The sequence below is a fragment of the Hippocampus guttulatus genome, chromosome 14, assembly GCF_054856545.1.
Source record: "Hippocampus guttulatus isolate MCC_2025c chromosome 14, RoL_Hgut_1.0, whole genome shotgun sequence".
NCBI lineage: Eukaryota > Metazoa > Chordata > Actinopteri > Syngnathiformes > Syngnathidae > Hippocampus > Hippocampus guttulatus.
The window spans coordinates 10,721,499-10,743,566 of NC_141274.1; the positions used below are offsets into that span (position 1 = coordinate 10,721,499).

The 22,068-nt window shown below is 47.1% G+C and overlaps 1 protein-coding gene across 2 annotated transcripts; it reads right to left on the bottom strand.

The window, feature by feature from the left end:
• Positions 1-9,769: 9,769 nt before the first annotated feature.
• Positions 9,770-21,721, bottom strand: LOC147195004 (phospholipid phosphatase 3-like). Of its 2 annotated transcripts, none has more exons than XM_086129175.1 (6): positions 21,402-21,721; positions 15,743-15,900; positions 12,553-12,833; positions 12,407-12,464; positions 12,045-12,221; positions 9,770-11,511 (listed from the first exon to the last, which is right to left on the bottom strand). In XM_086129175.1, the coding sequence occupies exons 1-6, from the start codon at positions 21,532-21,534 to the stop codon at positions 11,383-11,385; spliced, it is 936 nt and encodes a 311-aa protein (XP_085985301.1). In that variant the 5' UTR covers positions 21,535-21,721; the 3' UTR covers positions 9,770-11,382. The 2 variants fall into 2 exon arrangements, with proteins under 2 accessions (XP_085985301.1, XP_085985302.1); XM_086129176.1 differs by lacking the exon at positions 15,743-15,900 and adding an exon at positions 17,016-17,170.
• Between the last annotated feature and the right edge of the window lie 347 nt (positions 21,722-22,068).

The window sequence follows — 22,068 nt, forward strand, 5'->3', positions numbered from 1 at the left end:
TGTTTCTTGACTGACTACTGTCCAGGAGTAACAGTGATTCACTCAAGGTAAAATAGATTTCTTCTGATGCAAATAACATGGAGGCATTAGTATTCCACGCGCATGAGCTGACGGCAACATCTTTACAGGACACGGCGGAGCGTCTGTGGAAGTGGACATCTGCGGAGCCTGCCACTTGATGACCTTTGCTCGTAACTTCCAACTGACGTGATCCCCATCGAAAGGATGGCCTGCCTACCGGATGAGGGGAGAAAAGGGCCTTTAGGGGGCAGCAGTCATCATCCATTTATGTTCGCAGGTGTTAGATGATGCTCTTAGGGTTGAGCGGTCAGACCTAATTTTTCCACCTCTGGGATTCGACTCATGTGGTCCAGCGCAGATTAAGTTGCACCGTCGTGGCAGTCCAACTCCGAGCAACCCTGAAAACTGAGCCTGGGTCAACACGATGACTCATCGCCTCCACAATCACGTCATGTCAGTTTACGGGAGGTACTGAACTGTTAGTTCCACCTCTTTTGGACCACTATACTTGACTGATATAATCAGAGATCAAATTTGTTCTACCTGACAGAATGCTGCAATTTGATTGGAATGGAGGAGAGAGAGGGGAGCTAGACACATAAATTTACCAGGGAGGAAGGCAGCGACTCTGAGGTCAGTCTTACATGAGAAAGCGAGTAACCATAAAAATGTGGCACACGGGGAGAATTATGGCTTTAATGACTCGCTGTCCCTAACTTCCAGTTTGAGGGAAATCATAAACCTGAGCAAACATTTCAAATGGGTTGAAAAAATGAGCAGGTTGTTGAAAGGCCTTCATTATGAACATATAATATTTAACTGCATCTGTCTGTGCAGTTACAAGTGATTTAGGGGCAATCATAAAGAAGGTCGAGGCTTATTTGGGCAGCTGTTCTGCCCGATTCCAGGTGGCAAAGTCCCTGACGTCTCGCACAAATTAAATCAAACATGCTGGACCGCGATGGCAATAAGTGACCATAAGGGTGCCCTCGCAAAAAATGCTATTTCATGTGTACAAGGTCAACAATGATCATAAATCCTCAACAAAATGATTTTAAACTCTCAACATTGATTCACAGTTAATGTTCACAGATGGAGAGACAGACGGAGAGAAAGATTGAATGATGGAAAGATATACATGCGTGCGTAGATGATACAAACATGATCCAGACAATAATGCATTGCATCCATCCACCCACCAAACCCATCCATCCATCCCTCCATCTATCCATCCACCCAAACCCATCCATCTACCCATCCAAACACTCACCCAAACCCATCCATCCATCCATCCATCCATCCATCAAACGCTTTACTCATATGAGTGTGCATATGTTTGTATTCAAGGGGGAAAACTGGCTTTAGACGGTCTACAGAAGTCCACCAGGGACGGGAGAGAAATACTGCCTGCCATTTGACTGCACAATGACACTCTCCTCCCCAATTGCCCAGTTTCATCCAAGCCCCCAAAGAAGGATAAACGTGCCCAAATTGGTCAGATGTCAGAGAGTATCCGCTGCGCACCATTTGCTTCTCAGGAAGAATGTTTGAGAGCAGTCTGTAAAAGCAATCTGCATTTGAGAGAAAATTTTAAAGATTTCTATAAGGTTCTATTCAAGGGATTGATGTTTTTCTTTGCATCTGTTTCCATTTAGGAACCTAATGAGAGCTGAAGTTCGTGAGAAACTAATCGCTGTCTTATGTACGGAGAGAAGTCTAAACACATTCCCTGACTGTATAATGTCGACTTGACACGAAGCAAAGATCCCGGACCAAGTCCTCTCGTAACCGTGTCCGAAAAGGCAAAGTCTTTCACTTTCTTTCAGTGACGCCAAACAGAATAGAATCCATCAAAGTGTGCTTGGCAGCGTACTAATCAAAAGCTTCCCGTTGCAATGACCGGCTTGCTAAAACAGATGACGCCGGCGGCACCGCAGCGTTGGTGCAGCGCTTGATGCAACGCTTGATAGGAAAAGCCCAAAGGACCGTGAGCCAGAGGCCACGGGGCCACTCGGTTCTAAGCCCATTAACATTCCTTAAAAAAAACAAACAAAAAAATAACCCCGGGGAACCTGATTGTTGAGACGTTTAACAGCACCGGAAGAACGGCCAATCATCGCTGTGGCATCTATTTGAGCACTGTTGAAGAAGAAAGAAAGAAAACAAAACAACAACGCGTACATTTTCAAAGCTTTTTGTCATTCTCTTTGCTTTCTGTAACCATATTTCCGATGTCATCTTTTCTGGTACGGTGTTGTTTCCTGCATTCCTTACGTTGCATCGCGTTTTGATTCAAACGTATTCCGACACTCGAGAACAGCCAAATCAGTGAAAGTTCAAACATGTCAGCTGGAGCGAGAGCTGCATATCGTGAAATGTATATACTGTACTGACATCCGATAATTTGATCGGAAGCGGGAAAATGTTGTAAGTCAGCCCGATTATCGGCGTGTGTAAACACTTTTCTAGGGTTTGGTAAAAATGCCAGAACAAATGATCAGCCTGTCGACAGCGTGACAACTGTAAAGTTTGGTGAAGATCCAAATACTTATGGACAATTCTACGCCTTGAACCCTTCTGTTCCATATCCGTCTGCGGCACGGACACGCTGGGATGAATTTCTTCAGTTTTCATCAGATGACTTTGGGATGAATGAGAACTGAGATTGCGAGCGAGGCAGGCCCCTCGCTCAAATTCAACAGCGGTAACCTTTGACACCACAAATGTTCTTCTGGATAAAGGGATAGAAGTTCCCACGGACAAACGCCAAACGCTTTAGAGAAGAATCTCTTCCCAGAGGACTGTTATACAATAACTGCAAAGTTATCACTGCATCAACGCGCATGCCGCTGTACGTGTGATCCGATACTCATACTTTAGTGGGTGGACTGCACAACTCTTGTATCAGATCTACTCTTGTTCCGAGAAAATCGCTCTCCAATGAAAGCATTTCTTGCGCAAGTTTGTGATGCCTTCATTTGTTTTCTTGAAGAAAAAAAAAATCTCAATCATAAAATGTTGTCTTTCAAGCAAAGGTCACAAGAAACATTTTTTTGGTGTTGGTTTTTGTTTTTGTCCGTTTTGTGATTCAGGCCTCGTGATTAGTGGGAGTCAACAGACAGCGCTGCCGTCATTGCCAAATAGCTTTGCGCCTCTTTGTTTTGAATTGTGCATGCTTTTCTACACACACGTCGACGTGGCACCTTTCCAACAGTTGACTAATGGATCCAGATGCAACACAATAGACCCCCCCCTGCCCCTTCTTTGCATAACTTAAGGCTTTCCCTTTACCAAATATTTGAAGTTGTCTCCCCCTCACTTTTTCTGAGTGTGTCATGTCGTTTGAGATAGAAGATGGTGAGGAGACACAAACCACTGACAGCCTGGAAGCTGGAGCACAGCTTGGAGCCTTCAAGATAGGAGTAGAGCCTAACAACACGCACACACACACACAATGACGCACACATGCCAAGATGCCGGAGGTCAACCGTGACGGAGGGGACACCTTAATGATGAGCTGAAATATTGCCTCAGCTGATTGGGTGATTTTTCCGCTTGGCTCCCTCCTCAGTTGATCTTTCGGCGTCGTATATTCATCGCCGGAAAGGTCACAGTGAGCGCCTGTCGAGTGACACGAGAAAGGAGTCGAACAACAATCCAAAGGCGTCTGGCGCTCGTCCAAAGGCAACATGGGGGTCCGGTGGGGATGCGGGGGGAGCTGTGGGGGGGAGACTTTAGATTGGAAAGTAAATCACTCAAAGCTCGCAATACTTTTTCTACCTTTTTTAGTCTATTTTTCCTGCTGTGTGTCACGTTTCTCCCTCAGCTCTGTCTTTGCTTAGCGCGCGAAAACAGACGGAGCCCTTTGGAGGGCGGCTTCCTCAACACCGTCACCGCCTCAACACAAAAAACCCCCCGAAGTGCTCTACAACAAGACTCAGTCACATATTCACACTGCTTACTGTTGTTCATGAACACCAAAATAGTCACATGTCCAAAATGTTTGTTCGGCAAATGTTTGTAAGTTGTACTCTAAATCTGCCACACGAGCGGGTGCACCAAGAATGAGCTACGACACAGTGGGGCAACGCTAATGACTTCCATCCATCCATTCATCCATCACCTGTCCCGCTCATCCATCCAATGAGGGCAATATTTGCCTTCAAATAACAGACACGCACTTGGTCGCCTTTCGTCCCTTCATGCGTCATTGATCATACAGGCTATCATATGATATACACCCTGAACTGGTCGCCGGTTAATCACAGGGCACAAAGAGAACAACAATTCACACTCAGTGGAAATTGAACCCACGCGTTCCGCCACTCGAAAAAACTGTTGCGGCATTAATTCAATCTCTTTGATCTCCATTTGAACCCTTTCGTGCACCCTGTAACAGGATAACATGAGAAGCTATCTGCTGTAGTAACCGCCGTCCCTCAAAGGGTTAACTCATTCACTCCCAAAGACGTTTTTAAACGTCTTTTCAGACTTGGTCCAGAATTGGCTGGTACTGAATGAGTTAAAAGGGAAGTCAACTCAAAACATTTCTTGACACTCCCTTCTATGCGGTCCCGCTCGTCCAAACAGGGCAATCTGATTGACGGCGCGTTTGCGGAATATGAATGAAGCGGCAAAATCCACCCGTTTTGATCCGCCTCCCATTTTGTTACTTGCCGTTGACTGAACATGACGTCACAGTTGATTGCGGCCCACCTGTTTTCCAAGTTTGGTGATGTGAGTTGGCAGTCGTCTTCGCTGTTTGACAATATCTGCATCTCAAGGTCATGCCTGTAGTGCAAAAAGAAAATGTGACTCGTGACACGCAGTTGCTCGACTTGTGTGCCGAGTGAGGACCAAGAAGCTTAAGAGAAGGCAAGTCGCGGTAGTATTAAGGATATTGAATGAAACACTCAAACGGCTTTCCGTAGTGCCCAGACGTTTGACCGCTATTGGCTCAGCGACTCAAGTTTACGAGGACTCCATTCATCCAAACTTCCAAAAAAAAACCCTCCAAGGCCCAAAACATTCCTGACACGCCTCTGTGTTATTTGAACGATGGTAGCAAAGCGCTGAACACCAATTCACTCCAGCCTTGTCCTCAAAAACACGTGCCACGCGACCATAACGAGGCAGACTGACAAAAAATGTTGCCGCGCTGCCGCCCGCGAGCGACCCGCCGTGCCGGGTGATCATACGGAGAGCATCAGAGCTCCATGTTTGATGAAGTCAATGTTTGTGTTCAGTCAGCAGTATATTCTTTTTGGCCCTCTTCCCATGGGGCTCCTTTCAGCACATATGGAGGTAATTTGTTCAAAATTCCTCAGCAGAAAGAGAGAGAGAGAAATAAAAAAAGGAGAGAAATAGCTCTGGGATTTTGGGGTTGGAAATCATGCGGATGGGATGGGGTGGGGTGGGGGGGTGGCGATAGGGTCTTGGGGTGTGCAGTTTCCCTTTCAACAATAACATGAGAGCAAATTTGGGCCATATGGGGGGTTGACTGTAACAGTAAAATGGATTATGAAAGAAATTGTAACATGCAAAAATTCACGACTAGGGCACCGCGTTTCTTGTATAAGCGCTCAGAAACATAAGACAGAACTCATTTCATTTATTTACTTATTGTGGGGGGTGGAGGGGGATACATGCAATGCTGTCGGAATTATAGACTTGATGTTCTTGGCTTTCGCGCCACAAATTTTACAATTTTACGTCATCCTTTGTGCGGACATAGCAACGGTTTGAAACGTGCTCAAAGAAATGAGAAATTGCTTCTTCAATGTGCACAAGTGTCAAGATTCAACAAGTACTTGTTGAGAAATTCAATTGTGGTCCGAGAAATGCAAAAACATGTACGATGTGGAATATCCAGTAAAAAGGCTCGCTATCAGATGCACACCACCGCTAGTTTCATCCGTTATATCACATCGCGCATCCCATTCGATTCTACCATGTTGTAACGTATCCGATGGTATCAGTTTCTATCCGAGTTTACCCTGCTGTGTAATGCATCGTATCAGCTTGCGTGGCATCATATCAGGTCGTGACCAAGTGGTGCGAAACAGATTACAGCAATAAGAAAAACAAACCCGTATTATCGTCTGCAGACAATAGGCGTCCGACAATGTGGAGTATTTCTGAGCCATTCATGTGGGACGGTGCGACCAGAGGTACGAACACGTCACAAGCACAAAGCGTTCTCCCTTTTGTGGAGGGTGTCAAATAAAAGTTTGGCTTCAACTTATTCGGAGCTAAAGAGAAAAAAAAAAAGCTTGTGGAATCCATCCATCCATCCATCCATCTTCTACCGCTTATCCGGGGCCGGGTCGCGGGGGCAACAGCTTTAGCAGGGAAGCCCAGACTTCCCTCTCCCTAGCTACTTCTTCCAGCTCTCCCCGGGGGATCCCGAGGCGTTCCCAGGCCAGCTGGGTGACATAGTCCCTCCAGCGTGTCCTGGGTCTTCCTCGGGGTCTCCTCCCGGTGGGACATGCCCGGAACACCTCACCAGGGAGGCGTTCAGGAGGCATCCGAATCAGATGCCCAAGCCACCTCATCTGGCTCCTCTCGATGTGGAGGAGAAGCGGCTCGACTCTGAGCCCCTCCCGGATGACCGAGCTTCTCACCTTATCTCTAAGGGAGAGCCCGGACACCCTGCGGAGAAAACTCATTTCGGCCGCTTGTATCCGGGATCTCGTTCTTTCGGTCACGACCCATAGCTCGTGACCATAGATGAGGGTTGGAACGTAGATCGACCGGTAAATTGAGAGCTTCGCCCTTTGGCTCAGCTCCTTCTTCACCACGACAGACCGATACAACGTCCGCTTTTTCGTGAACAAGACCCCAAGATACTTAAACTCCTCCACTTGGGGCAAGATCTCTCCCCCGACCCGGAGGGGGCACTCCACCCTTTTCCGACTGAGGACCATGGTTTCAGATTTGGAGGTGCTGATTTTCATCCCAACCGCTTCACACTCGGCTGCGAAACGCTCCAGTGAGAGTTGGAGAGCCCCGTTTGAAGGAGCCAACAGCACCACATCATCTCCAAGAGCAGATTGGGCAAAACTTTCAGCAGGTTGAGTTATTTCACCGATCCAAAGTGAGTTGCAGACACAATCTGATCATTTCTGGGGAAACCCCCCCCCAAACAAACAGATTCAAATCCAATGACTTTGTTAGATGGGGAAAATTCAAATAGTTCATTAATTGCTCACAACGCATACTTGAGTGTAGAGAAGTTCAGGAGAAAATCGCACTGGATAATTAAGAGGCTTTAAACTGGTGGCAACACAACAACAGTTCCCCCTTCCCCCCTCCAACCGCATGAAAAGGTTCCTGTTAATAGAGTTGGAAGCATTTAAGATCAAGCAAAGCCTCGACGCATGGCCAAAGGAAAATCGGGTGCAGGTGAAAATTGTGGAATCTGGAAGGGATTTTATTCTGGGAGCATGCTGAGGCTAAACGTGTAACCCAATATGACGTGCTCGAGAGCTTCCCAAATTAAGAAAGAGCACTGTGAAATTAGATTAAATATTTATGTGGCCTAGTTTGGAACATGTCTCTCATTTCTTGACTGCTTGAGGCTCCTCTCTTGTCCTCGGGGGTCTACGAATGCAGTGAGCGAAAAATGAAAAGACACTGGGAAAAAAAAAAATTAACTTTGCATACAAAGGGCGGTCAACATTGCTGCAATCTGGCGTTGACAATGGCACAATTAAACCCGGGTGGGCTTACGGGACAGCGTCAAAAGAGTCAATAACATGTTGCCGCATAAACAATCCGAACCTTAAGCGCAGTGTGTGCCCAAATCTGCTTGTGGTGGAAGAGATTTGGCCTCCCGCGGAATGTTTACATTCTGCTGACACAAAGGAGGATGAAGAGAACAAGATAGCGCACAAGGGGCAGAATTAATGTCTTGGGGGGATGGCCAGGCAGTTCTATTTTAACAAGACTTTTTTTTTTTTTAAATGATTGTAGATGCACGGCAGCATAAAGCTAGAGAATGTGTCTTTGTCCATCCATCTACATTGGCAGCATATCGTGACAGGCAGAACAAGGAAATGCTCTTTGGCAATGAAAGCACAACGCTCATCCACCCGTTGCCGTTCATACAACAGTACGACGGTCTCGGGTTGGATTAAACAGGCCCAGCCTCCGCTCTAATTTGTGACTAAACTGGGACAAAATCATCAAAATTTCATGAAATGAACATTTGATGACATTTCTCTTCATTTGTGTGATTTTCCCCATTGCAAAATGTTTGCATTGTCTGAGGACACTACAAACGGGCCCCTCGGTATGATGTAGTGAAGTACTCAGGTTGCAAATCCCGAAGCGTGATGGATTAAAAAGAACCTCGAAAAAAGTGCCAGAGCTTGGCACGGTTTAAGAGTAAAGCTCTCAATGGAAGCCAGCCGTCATCGTGGTGCTCTGTGAGGGAGGAAAACAAAGCCCAGCGGAGCTGTAATGAGGTCGCCTATCAGTAAGCGCATCGGGCGGGCGCGCCCGACTTCCTTTCAGCGTCCATCGAGCCGCCCATCCATCCATCTGTCGGCGAGAGAACAAATGACCTCGTCATGTCTGCCAGCCATGTCGCGTGACATTAAACCTCATGACGGGTTTCGAGTTGACTCCAAGAGCAGATTGGGCAAAACTTTCAGCAGGTTGAGTTATTTCACCGATCCAAAGTGAGTTGCAGACACAATCTGATCATTTCTGGGGAAACCCCCCCCCAAACAAACAGATTCAAATCCAATGACTTTGTTAGATGGGGAAAATTCAAATAGTTCATTAATTGCTCACAACGCATACTTGAGTGTAGAGAAGTTCAGGAGAAAATCGCACTGGATAATTAAGAGGCTTTAAACTGGTGGCAACACAACAACAGTTCCCCCTTCCCCCCTCCAACCGCATGAAAAGGTTCCTGTTAATAGAGTTGGAAGCATTTAAGATCAAGCAAAGCCTCGACGCATGGCCAAAGGAAAATCGGGTGCAGGTGAATATGCGCAAAAGCCGAAGACTGCACGCACCATCAACTGGTTAAAATCGAGCTCGCACGCAGAGGAGTTCACCGCCAATTACATCTGGAGATATCGTTGAGGAAATCTTGCCCCGATGACGGCTGACTGCTAAGAAGCGGTTCACCGGCATGTCAGGCTGTGGTCGTTTGCAGAACAATGCGAGGAATTTAAGAAATAAAAAAACAACAACAACAGAGGCCATGCTAACATGCGATGGTCCTCGGACACAAGTCATCTTTCACCTCAAGTAGGTTAAGCCGCAGCACACCAAACACACTTTGCGGCTTATTCAACCGATCAACACTAATCTGCTTCAGAGTAACGCGCAGGAGGGATCGGTCGACTCGGCACGTCACATGAACGTGCGGGGTTTGAAAAGCCGCGTCGTCGTGCGGGCACACGAGACCCCTGTTAGAACCTGAAGACGCGTACTGTGCGTGGCACGCGTTCCCAAGTCCTGTCGTCTCATAAGAAAATGCGCACGGCCGCTCCGCCGTAGCTACGCTGTCCGTATTATTCCAGAGGGCCGTTGGGGAGAAGGTTTACAGTCTGGAATGTGCACTATTTCCCCCGCAGGAAGCCGAGCGTGGAAGTCGAGCATCGGCCCACGCCCTCATCTCTCCATCACGCTTAAATTGGCTTCGCAACTGAATCGCTGCAAAAACAAAAACAAACACTTTCTCTTTCCGCCTCCGATGGCATCCTGCGTTAGAAATAATGAAAACAGGGCGTCATCTTCGTGAATTTTATTCAAGACACTTTTACGAGCGATATAAAAAATACTGTAAAGGCACTTTACACAGAAATGCACTGAAGCTGGCTTCGGCGTGACGTTTAACCTCCTCAAGCAGCATGTCAAACATTTTTACACAGGTGTAGACGCAAAGTCCCAGCGGGCGTTTCCACCAGCGGCACACATTCACTTCGGATACAAACGTAGAGTGATGGACTGTACGTACACGTCCGATGCCGTCTACACTTTATAAACAATCATCTTATCTCGCCACGTGCCAGATAAGATGAAGCTTTCAGTCAGTGGTTCAGAGTATTATTTTCGATACAAAAACAAATAATAATCATTAAAAATAGCAGGAAAACCCGCTTCAACGTGTAAAAAGCCAATCCGACAATTAATCCAGGAAGCGAGCGGAAACTCATCGTGACTGGAGAAAGTTTCACGAGGTGTTTTACAATGTGCCAAATCCCGAAGAAAGTTCTTCCGCGATGTTACCGTTTTGTGAAGTTGTGCTTTGGTTCCTGTTCTAAGCGGGGCCCCCGTCTGGCGGGCGGCTGTTTCGACGCCCGCGTAAAATACAGTAAGTTGTCACAGGATTTGTCGGCGATGCGAATCGTCACTTGAGTTAGCGACCGTTAAGTAGGCGGCGCGGCATATGTGACGCTTGTTTTCCACGGTGCTACGTCTCCGCGAGCAGGCGTTCCGTCTCTGGCTCGACAGAGAGGCACATTGGCGGGCTGTAAACGCAAAAAAAAAAAGACATATAGACGCCATCTGGAGACAGGGAAGCATGTCCACCCAACATTCACATTCTCTCATTCACACACACACACACGTCTGGTACATGTAACAGACAGTCATTTCATGAAATGGCTCAGTGGGGGACTCGTCCTAGCCAGCAGAACGAGGCCCCCATCTCACTCACATGTGCCTCTCCTCCCCGCACACGCTTTCCGCCGACTGCGACTCACGCGCACTTTTGATCCAACATTACAAGCGACGACGACGCGAAATGCTTACGAAGCTTTCCAAAAGCTTCACTTCAGGTCATTCAAGTGGTAATGGCCGTTAATGAGTTGAGCTAAAATAGTGCTAGAAATCAAAACATTCCTTTACAGTTTGTATATTGACGACACATTTAAAAAAAGAAGAAAGAAAAAAGGTAATGCAACATCCTTCCTGAACACAAGGAATTTGTTTTCAAATTTGAATCGGCCACACGGTGAGTGAGTGAGTGGCAGGATAATTGCCCGCACGCTGGATGCGGCTGTTTTTCCTCACCCGTGCTCGTGGAACAGCCTTGACAGAGGGAGGAGGGGGCCCACGACTTGACGTCTTTCAGAAAGAAGGAGGCCGATCCGTCCTCTCTCTGGCAACATGGAATTTGGTTGTGGGACCCGGCAAACACGCGCATGTTTCCGTTAAGAAAGGACATCACGCTTGGTTTGGGGCCGGGGGGTTCCCCCCGCAGCCTTTTCTCATCTCAGGGAAATCTTCCGCGATGTCTTCAATGTCTGCTTTCTCCACACAGTTGGAGTTCATTCGGTCCCAGTTTGTGGGGCCGGTGTCTGTCGTAGTGATTTTTAAATGGCCGGTTTGCAGCGCGCGCTATGCCATGATAAGGTGATTACTCCTCTCTCGGATGTCCACTGGAGGGACGAGATCTTTCTTCACGGGAGTCACAGATAAGGCGGAACGTCTCCCTTTGCCCTTGAACAAATCGGATACAAAGAACACCTGGGGAGCAAAAGAATAAACCACATGATTTTGCTTTCATCTTTATCGTGCATCCACACCGTTGTGCAGAAATCAGCTTTAGCTAAGTGAACCGTTTGCATGACGGAATTACGACGATCACCACCAATGTCTATCTTATGCTTCATATTTCAAGAGGGATGAAATTAAAGTCAAATATACAGCCGACGCTGTTACGAAAAGCAACTTTGCAGTTCACGGACAATTTGTCCATTTTTCTCCCCCCGTTCTGCCCCCGACCCGCGCAAAGTGCATATTGAGTTTCCAAGACATTGCAAAAAAATCGGATATGTATTCAATGTAGGACCACATAGGAAAGTGTCTCAGGGCGGATTTGAAAAGAAAATCAGAATTGAGAAGAAAAAAAAAATCGGATACGGGCAATCCATCCACCCATCTTCGTTGATTTTCACTCATCGCAGACTGTTCCGATCCCTAACCCCGGAGAATAGCGGGGCTCCACGGTACTGCTAACATATAGCTCGACGCGACCGCCTTGTCGGCGGGCTACTCACAATGCAGTAGGCCACCAGGGCACCCTGGATGAAACCAGCCAGGACGTCAGTGGGGTGATGCTTGTGATCGGAGACACGGGACAGGCCGGTGTAGAAGGACATCATGATGAGGGTGAACTGGGTCAGTGGCCGGAGCAGCCGGGCGCCGTGCCAGGTGAAACGAGACTGCAGGTAAAACTGGTGAAAGGACACAATTGAAGACTCGTTGGTTTTGAACGTTTGACGCGGTTTTAAAGAACATGCCACGCGCTCGGAAAAAAAAACCCCAGAGGAGTTGTTGGCGGGACGCCAGGCCACGGCGGGATGACGACTGCCTATTTAACATCAATTTAGAGGTTTGCGAACACAGAAATGCAACTCACCACGAGATAAAGCATGGTGTACATGGAAAAGGAAGCGTGTCCGGAGAAGAAAGATTTCCTGAGGAGAAAAATGGCGATCGGTCAAAATGGCGATTGCGGCACCTCGGAGGTACGCGCGTGGTGATTGTCGGTGATGGCGATGATACCTGGCCTCCTGGACTCTGCTCTCGGGGCCTTGACACTGGTAGTCGGTGATGTAGCCCAAGGAGCAGTTGATAGTGGTAAAGTCGGGCTTGCACACGTCAAGGAAATGGGGGCGCAGGCGGCCCACCGACACTTTGGCGATGTCGGTGAACGACTGGCTGATGGCGCAGCCAAAGACAAACACGCCCACCTGCTTGTACAGGGCGGAAATGTAGGGATTGCCCACAAATGACTTGGAGCCCTCGTTGAGGAAGTAGATCCTGTAGCTTTCCCCGATGACGATCTGATGGCACACGTCAACATTTCTTATTATTTGTGGCCATCGAGCATCCAAATCTCATCACTGACCTCATCAAACGGAATCGCTGCACTCGGAATCTCACTCCCTTTTTTTTCGTATTTTACTTTTGACACCGGATGCTAATATGTCGTGGGCAGGTTCTGAGCAAATGCAGAAAGGATTCTTCGACTATTTTCAGAGCTACGGTATGGAATTGTACCAGAAAAAGGAACCACTTTTAAGGTTCCTCTAAGGGTAAAACTGTCCCGGATTAAGACTTATGTTCCATCTTGGCGTTCCACTGTCATTTATATATATTTATATATATTATAACATCTAGAATGCAACTGTATTTCTCTGTAGAGGTCTGAAAATGGGAAACTTTCAATGTGGATGCGTTATTAAATCCAGCAATTTTAAACATGAAAAAACAGGTTGACAACGCGGTGGGCGGGGCATTCCTCTAACATTAAAACGGATGAAAATAAACCCGTGTCTGGGACTGACTATAGCCATGTTAGATGGACTTGGCGGTGTGTGTGTGTGGGGGGGGGGGCTGCTGTTCTGTTCACGCTCACTAATAATCCTCAAGCCCGACGGCGTTGTCCTTCAGTCACACGAGTGAAAAGTTCAAGGAGACTCGGCGCGATGTTGTGGACGTGAGATTAGAGGTACAAACGATAGCGACGGAAGACTGTGAAAAGTGGAGTGAGGGGGAAAATAAAATACACAAACAAATGGGAGTAAGGAAGGAAGTCGAAGGAGGAATGAGCGGTGGAGTGGGAGGGAAAGATGGGAGGGGGCGGGAGAGCCACCGCTGCTTCTAATCATCAGAAATGCTGAGCTCGGCAACGGCTCGGATTTTGGAAGGAGAGACTCCGGCAGGCGCACATCGGGGGCCACCGATTGTTTTTCACGTCTCTGGTTTCACGAGGCACGTCGGAGTGTTTTTGTGTTCGTATCGAGGTTTTGTCCCACATTCTTGACGAGGGCGCAGAAATAAGCCTCACTCTGGGAAACACTTTGCCAAGGGAAAGCCCTTCGGGAGAATCGATATTTCCACCATTCAAGCCTTTGGGGCCGGGCGATGGGAACGGGCGACGGGTCGACCTTTTAGGTTGAGAATGAACGCGCCGCTGAAACCGCGAAGACAATCGCCGGGGCGAGGTGCTCATTTCGGTCTTATCTAAAAGGTCCTGAACTTCTCAAACAAAAACGGTGGTGTTTTGGGTGGGTTTTTTTTTCTTTTCCTTCGAAAAATGACACGCATACTGTACATTTGTGAAGGATGTGGCCTCTTGCCATCTCAAGTGAATACGACAACTGACTTCCTGGCTTGGCTAACACAAAGGAAGGTCAGAGCACACTCAAATGTTGGATAAAAAAGTTACACGATGTTCGGATGGAGAAAATCAGCGATCGGCTCATTCGCATGCTCGATTGGGGTGTTTGCCGCAGTTCCAGGCCGACAATTACTGGAGTCAACTGAACAACGATTGCATCAACCATAATTACATATGCCCTGAACTGCCTCTCACTCTGTGGTTGTAGTCGAAGTCGTCTAATCTGCCACCAGCCACCTACTGTGTGTTTAGAAATGAGGGGATCGCTCAAAATCGGGGCAAAACACAAATGCACTGGGAAGATGGCGCCTTCCATTTCAAATGGAAAAGCAGAGGAAAAGAAAAAAAGGTCAGACTTGCTTTTTACAGAAAGTGAATGTTAGGCTGGCCTTGGTCAACCCCGTGCGAGTTGTACCGTTGATGAAGCAGTTATCAAAAACGGTGGACTTCCGCTGAGTGTTTGTTCAGTGAGTCACTGAGTGTGAGGCGCACCTGAAGCATTTTGTAGCTTATAAGGTAGACATTTGAGGTTGTAAAGACAATTATAAACCCCGTTTTGTTTTTGTGAACAGCCGAATCTCGTGCGCAGCTAATCCCGTACATCTGCCTCCCACCCTTGGATCTGGATTCTGGGCTATTTTGCTGCCACTTCTCCTCCCATGTGAAAAAGCCACTTGACAAAAAGAGGTAGAATCAAACTTTTCCCTCTGGGGAAAGAAGAGTCTATCTTTGTTTTAGTGTACATGGAGTCATAGATTCTGATTTTCTGCAGGTTTTGAAAAAAATGCTAGAAGATTGCTCCACAGAGTTGGCTGCTCTGACCCCGGCCGGCAGCGATGAGTTAATATTGTGCGGCATCAGATCATGTGATCAACGTTGCCCACTCGGCTCCCAACTGCAGTCCGGTCATCTTGGAAGGGGGATCCCTTCATCTGTGGTTTCTTCCCTGTTTTTCTTCCCCCTAGAAAGGGTTTTTTCTGAGTTTTTGCTTTTTCATGGGTGGGAGGTCTCAACCAAGGGATGTCGTTGACATTTGTCAACTGCGGGCTCCTCAAGCCCTTTGTGGTTCTTTTATGAGATAAATAAATAAACTCACTCGAGTATCCCCAACTTATATTCACCCCCCCACACACACACTTATTGTAAAGGAATACACGCTTTATAAAATACTTTTTAGAGTGTAATCATTGTAAGACGGCCCCGTTGTACGGGATTTGGGAACCGCATTTAAATCGACAATGTATATAAAAGCTGAAAAGATGTTGAGGATTATCATGTTACTCAAAAATAACACAAATTCATTGCGATGTCCATGCTGTACCGGCCCATATTTCCAGCTGCTAGCTTTTCTCCCGACCTCAAACGTGCTGCGACTGTGCCTACTGCGCCGCGTTTCCCACGACAGGTTTTCAGATCAGAGCATTTCAACATCAAGACAAACAACTTCAAACACAGAAATGCAATAAAAACAAAAACAATTGTCAGTAGGTGCTGCTAGTAGCAGTGAGGGTGGCCGAGAGATGACGGTGATAATGGCATTAGTGAGTGAGGAGGGGGGGGGGGACTTACAGAGAGGATGGTGATAAGAATGCCAGCGGCGCTAAGCACACCATCGCTAATGGTGTCTCCATTTTTGGCCGGGTACTTGATGGCCTCATCATCGCAGTAAAACCCTCGGCGGTAAGGCTGAACAGCGCTGGTCTCAATGACCAAGAAAGGCAGGCCGGCTATTGTGAAGATGCGGTGAGCGGAAACATGGAGAAAGCAGGGTGGGGTGGGGGGGAGGCAGGGGTGGGGGTCAAAGGGGATCGGTGAAAGGGGGGTGGGGGGGGAGAAAGAGAGAGATGGAGGAGCTGGGTTAATGATATGCACATTCGAGAGGTCATAGGTGCAAGCAGGAGGCAACGAAAGAACAGCGTCTGGACGAACTCAATCCATTTTGTGGCCAATCTACAAATCTCTGTTCGGATGAATTCGGAATGTTGCTTTTGAGCGGGAACCTGGACTTTTATTTTTCTTCTCATTGTTGTTGTTTTTGATGATAAAACAGCTGCAGTCAATTTGCATCTTGCAGAGGTCGGGGTCGGAATGGATCCCGGGCTCCCTGTGTGGAGTTTGCATGTTCTCCCCGGGCCTGCGTGGGGTTTTCTCTGGGTATTCCGGTTTCCTCCCACGTTCCAAAACGTGCACGGCAGGCTAATGGAGCCCTCGAAATTGTCCCGCGGTGTGATGGGGCGCGCAAATGGTTGTTGTCTCTGTGTGCCTTGCGATTGGCTGGCAACCCCCCCTGCCTACTGCCTGAAGACAGCTGCGATACTCTCATGGAAGTGCTGATTTACATACTGACTGAAACCTTTTGCATGATGTGGACTGGACATATTCAGGAAAATGACATCCCACTGAAATGCATGTTGTCAATTAGTTGAGACCTCGACATTTCTCATGACAAGCCAGTGAGTACCTTAAGGGTGGCCTGTTGCTTCTTCTTTGCTTTATTTGTGTTCGTAGTAGTGATATATGTTAAAAAAAATATACGTTTACACTTCATTGACTAATGATGCCGTGAACATTAACTCATTCAGTACCAGCCAATTCTGGACCAAGTCTGAAAAGACGTTTAAAAACGTCTTTGGGAGTGAATGAGTTAAATGGAAATGAAAACAAATTCGGGGACTCCATTGAAAAGGTCCGGGGAAGCGGATCGTGTCGGTGTCGGGAAGATCACCGGCGTGCGTTTGATCAATTGTGACTTTAACGAGGCGAGACGAGCCGACTTTTGAACTGAGCGCGTCCCGATGCGTGTTCTCCCGCCACCCCCTTGCCGCACCACAACACAACTTACTGAGACCACAGGCACAGTGACCCCCACCGCCGTGAGCACCGTGTTGGACACTGTGCTGCTCTTATAGTGAAGACTGATGCCGTTGTCATTGCAGAAGAATCCTCTCTGGTAAGGCGGCAAGGGTGATTTGTGCAAAAACACAGCGACAAGCATCACTGCGTAGTTGGACAAAACGACACAGTGGACAGCTGCATCAGAACATCGTTAAAATACAGACTCGCAGGAACAGAACGGTGCAGGGAAGCGTTATAAAGAACACATGGAGGGGGCGGGGGGAAATGGTGTATGGTAAGTAGATCCCATTTTCAACATTTATCATGTCGGACAAAGGAAATCCCGACATCAATCATGGTGCGGCTGAGCTCAGGCTGACATGAAAATACAAAAAAAAGAAAGAAAACCTCCTGCTGCTCAATGACCAGAGAGAAACACCCCTTCACTCTCCTGCAGATACTTTCAAAAGCTCCTGAAAACGTCCACTTTAAGGACGCCCGTGGAGTGTCTACTTCATTTGGTGTCTCTTGCGAGCTTAAGTCGCCAAGCGATATCTCAATTATCGTGTGAAAACAAACAGAGCACTTGGGAATTGGACGGCGATTTATTCCCCCCCCAACCCCCCCTTCAAGTTAGCGAAAGGCAGCCGTGGAGCGATTTTGAAACCCGACGGAGGACTTTTCCCCAAGGGGGCTTTTCGTGGCGCAGATGAGAATTTGGAAAAGACTTTTCGAATGGCTTCAAAGCGCTCTTCAAGTCGACGCTGGCGCTTTCAAGTCCCTTTTTGAATAATTCATTGTGCTCCACACATCCTCGCTCCGTCTGCATCTGAGAAGGTTAAAAGCACTCAGGTGGAGAGGTCAGCTCCGCTCGTGGCTGAAGTGGGGAGGCGGGGGCATGATTCTGTCAAACCCAACCCAAATATACAATTGAGTTTCGGCGCCCCGTAACTCTCAACCCCCCCCCCCCCCCCCCCCCACACACACACACACAGAGCCGACCGGCCTTTGAGTGTCCAGCTGGCTTGCGTATTGTGTTACAGACCGGGCTGATGATGGGAACCGCGCAGCACTGACCTTCCCTTCACATTCAGCACGATTTATATGATTAACGGTTTTGTTTGCGTTCGCATTCCTCAAACAAATTCGGCAAGAACCTTCAAGCATCCTCGACCAAGTCAACTTGCGCTTTGGAACAACAGGAACTGTACAAATATACACGCGTACTCAACCTCAGATGTTTCATCCCATTGCAACCAAATATCTGTTTTCGCGACCTCTTGGCCTCCTCATGAGTCTCCCGCTAAATGCAGGCACAAAAAAAAAATGCTGGGGAGAGGTACAGCTAGATGCAAGACACGGGAAGCCCGAAACACAAACTTAAGGTACTGTCACAGAGGAGTCCAACAGCTGGATGATGTCATGGGCTGTCGCCGAAAGCTTTTAAACGACGCAAAAAAAAAAAAAGGGGTCAGGCGCTCGAAACCCAATCACACCAAGACCGTGTCAGTCCCTGTTTTCCAGACACTCATCTGGGGATTTTTCTCAACCCTGCAAACGCTCCATCCGTCTAAACAGTGCAACATCAGCAGTGAATGCAGCAACTTGGGATTCCCCCCCCCCCCCCACCCCCCTTCCCACTCCTAAGAGCCAAGGGTGAGAGGGTTTCTAGGTGGTGGGCTCTCCTCATCCTGCCAGGAACAACAAGCGTCAGCGAGCAGGTTCTTTGCATTAGCGCAGACAAGCCAAATAAACCCACGTTGTCTGGTCTACTCTTAACATCAAGTGTCATTTGAATTATTTTCTTCCCAACATGAATTTGATGGAAATACATGAGGGAGAATGTTCTCCTGAAAATCTGGACACTGTTTCTCACACTTTCCTGTTTGTCCCGTGCCGTACATATTTTGCAGGATTCGCCAAAATCCCAAGAGGTGTAACTATGAAAATAAACAGACACACATTTTCCATGCTAAGGGATTCCTCACTGTCTGGAGCAGAAATGTGTACATGTCTGAGGCAGCTGTGGTACACACACACACACACGGAATTTTTACTCTGTGTGGCCCACACAACCTGCTCCCTGTCTGTCCAACACTGCAACTTACGTAGCTCCCAGTTCCTCTGTGCCACACGAAAAGCCCGATTTATTTGCATTCGATTGACACCGAGTATAGTCTTTCTTTATCAAGATGCAAAAACATGTATTTTCAAACACATTTTCCAACTCTTAATTCCAAACGCCGCGCCTTGAGCAACTCAATCCTATCATTCCAATGTAAGAAAAAACAGCTTTGATGGATGCTGCAAGTGTGGGACCAAGTTGAAGACGCGAAATGATCTCACATCATCTTTCCCCATTGACAAGAATGAAAATGCTATTAATCCGTTCCAGAATCAATGGCATTTTTTTTCGAACACTTGTTTATATTCACATATTTAAACAAGAAAAATAGGCAAATCGATCACCCTCTGTGTATAAATGTTCTGGTAGGGGAGTGGCATATTTTTCCCACGTGATAAAAAAAATTACTTTTATCATTTTAAGAAAATACATATAGACAGATTACCGCCTCGACATTCATTTTTACCAGTCACGCACGACGCATTGTCATCGACGTTGAAGAATTGACGTGGATGTCAGCATTTTAATATGTCACCGCCGGCAGAAGGCTTTCATTAGCATTAGCATCTCGCTAGGTTTTGCAAGAAATTAGCATGAATGACCCCCCCACCCCCCACCTCTCTTAAAACATGGGTCTAAAAGTCAAATGATCAATTTGGTATTCAAAATATTTGCCAGTTTTAAGATTTAGCGGAACTTTGCTTTGGCTTATAAATGACACATTTACAAAAAGTTATCGTGTAAGGGAAACTCCAATGTAATTAAAAAGAACATCTCTACTGATGGCCAGTGTGCATAAGTGGGTGATCTCCTTTCAGCGCAGTGATCCTTGAACTCCAATCAGAGTGTGAGATTTGAAGGAGTGGTGATTACTAGTTCTGGCCCACTATTTCCTCCCTGTGGTTGCGGCCCTTTAAACCACATGTCTCGCCAGAAAAAAAAAAACAAAAACGGCTGGTTTGTTGACAAGCCTCTCCGTGGGGAGGTACGCTCACTGCACAAATCATGGGGATTTACGCTCCCTGGAGACAGACCAAGATTGTTTGTGCTGCAAATCTATCACGATATTGTTTTAACCAGAGCTGCACGGTGGTTTTCCCAAGCGGGCCTATTACCAATTTTATCCTCTTGTCAAATATGTTGCACCCCGGACCAAAACAAAAGGATGTTCTCAACTGGCATCAATCTGTACATTACAACTCTTCCTATTCCTATTCCTTCCTACAACAATTTCTTTTTGACGAGCAGTCCACTACCCTCCAGTCGAAAAATCACTGCTATGCAGAACATTAAATTCAAAACATGTGGTGACACGAGGTCAGAAATTAAACGAGTAAAAATAGATAAAGCGTAGGCCGCGAGGAGGCACACACCTTTACGAGGACTGTAGAGTCAACATAAGTGCTTTGGCCACAATGACAACCTTAAGTCTGTGTTTGCAGCTGCTTGAGATCATAACCGGTGCAGAGAAACATTCCAGCCAACACACACACACACACACACACACACACAGGGCTGACCCATTCACCATTTCCCTTCATTACCCCACCACTACACACCAAGACATATAATGCCAGATGTGCACATCAAGAGAATTCCTGCCTTGAGGAATGCAAGACATTCTGGAAACTACCCCGAGTAAAAGCGGAGGTCCGGTTGAGGTGTGTGGAGCACAAAGAAATGTAACGAGCGTCACCAATTAGTGTTTCACCGTTTCTTGGCGCTTTCGGAAAGAAACACGTCCCATAAAGGGGAGGATTTATTGTGCTTAAACCGGAGGCTTTGCTGTAATTACACGTGACGTTGAGGTGATGGATCCAGTGATATCAATCCTCTGAAAACACGATTTCGACATTTGGAAGGCACTCACTTTTTGAAATCAACATGATCAATTAAAGAGGTTGAAAAAATATATATCCATTGAGATAAACAATGTTTTCAATTTTGCAAAGGCGGTTCACGTCAGATTTGTGGACGGGCAGGTAAGAAACTGCAGTTACCTGCAACTGCCCGCGCCTAAAATGAGAACGTTCATGCAACGAAACAACACATTTACGGTATTATTTTGACGTAATAAAATTGACTCGGAAATCAAATGGAAATGAATAAACCACTGCTACAGGGCATCTCTCATGCGGTGGCAGTCATAAACAGGTCTTACAACTTTGCGGTTAGAAACTGAGCGTTCCGTTGAGAACGGATCAAGCAGCTGCGTTTCTTCGGATTAAAGACATTCCAAAAGGTGAAACGGATCCAGTTCGGTCTTACCTAAAAAGAGGCAGAAGAGGTCCACTCCGACCAGTAACTTTCTCCTGCTGTGGTCTTTGCAGTTGCTCAGAGAAGTCCCGCCGTTCTTCGTCTCGGCTGCCATACTTTTCTCATAAATCAAGCAGCGTTGCATTTAAAGACTCGATTCGTTCTGCAAAGCAATGGGAATGCACTTTGTCGTATTGGGTTTTTTTCCCCCCCCCCTGAAGAGGAAGAGTCTAATGCCTAACAAGTTGGCGCTAGAGTTCGAACAACCCCGATCGCCTCCGCCGGGTACTAGATCATCCTCCTTGCCTCGTTTCTTTCTTTCGGGGTAGCAGCGAGAGTCTTGGAAAGTGAACTGCCCACCGAGGGAAAGGAGCCACTCCTCCAGGCCCATCCCATCTCCATTAATACATCTGATGAGGCGCGCCCCCCCCCCCCCCCCACCCCCAGGGGGGAATCCAGAAGAGCCTCTCTCATAATTGATTCCATACTTTGTATACCCAAAAGCTTCAATTTAAACAATGTGTTCTGAGAGAAAAAAAAAAGCGAGCGACGGTAGTCCACATATATAATTGTCCCCGTCAGTGAACCTATAAACGCACAGGCAACCTTGTTATCTTACAAAATATAATGGAATGAGAGGCGATATTAATGTAATGATTTGTTCCATAATCTGAATGTA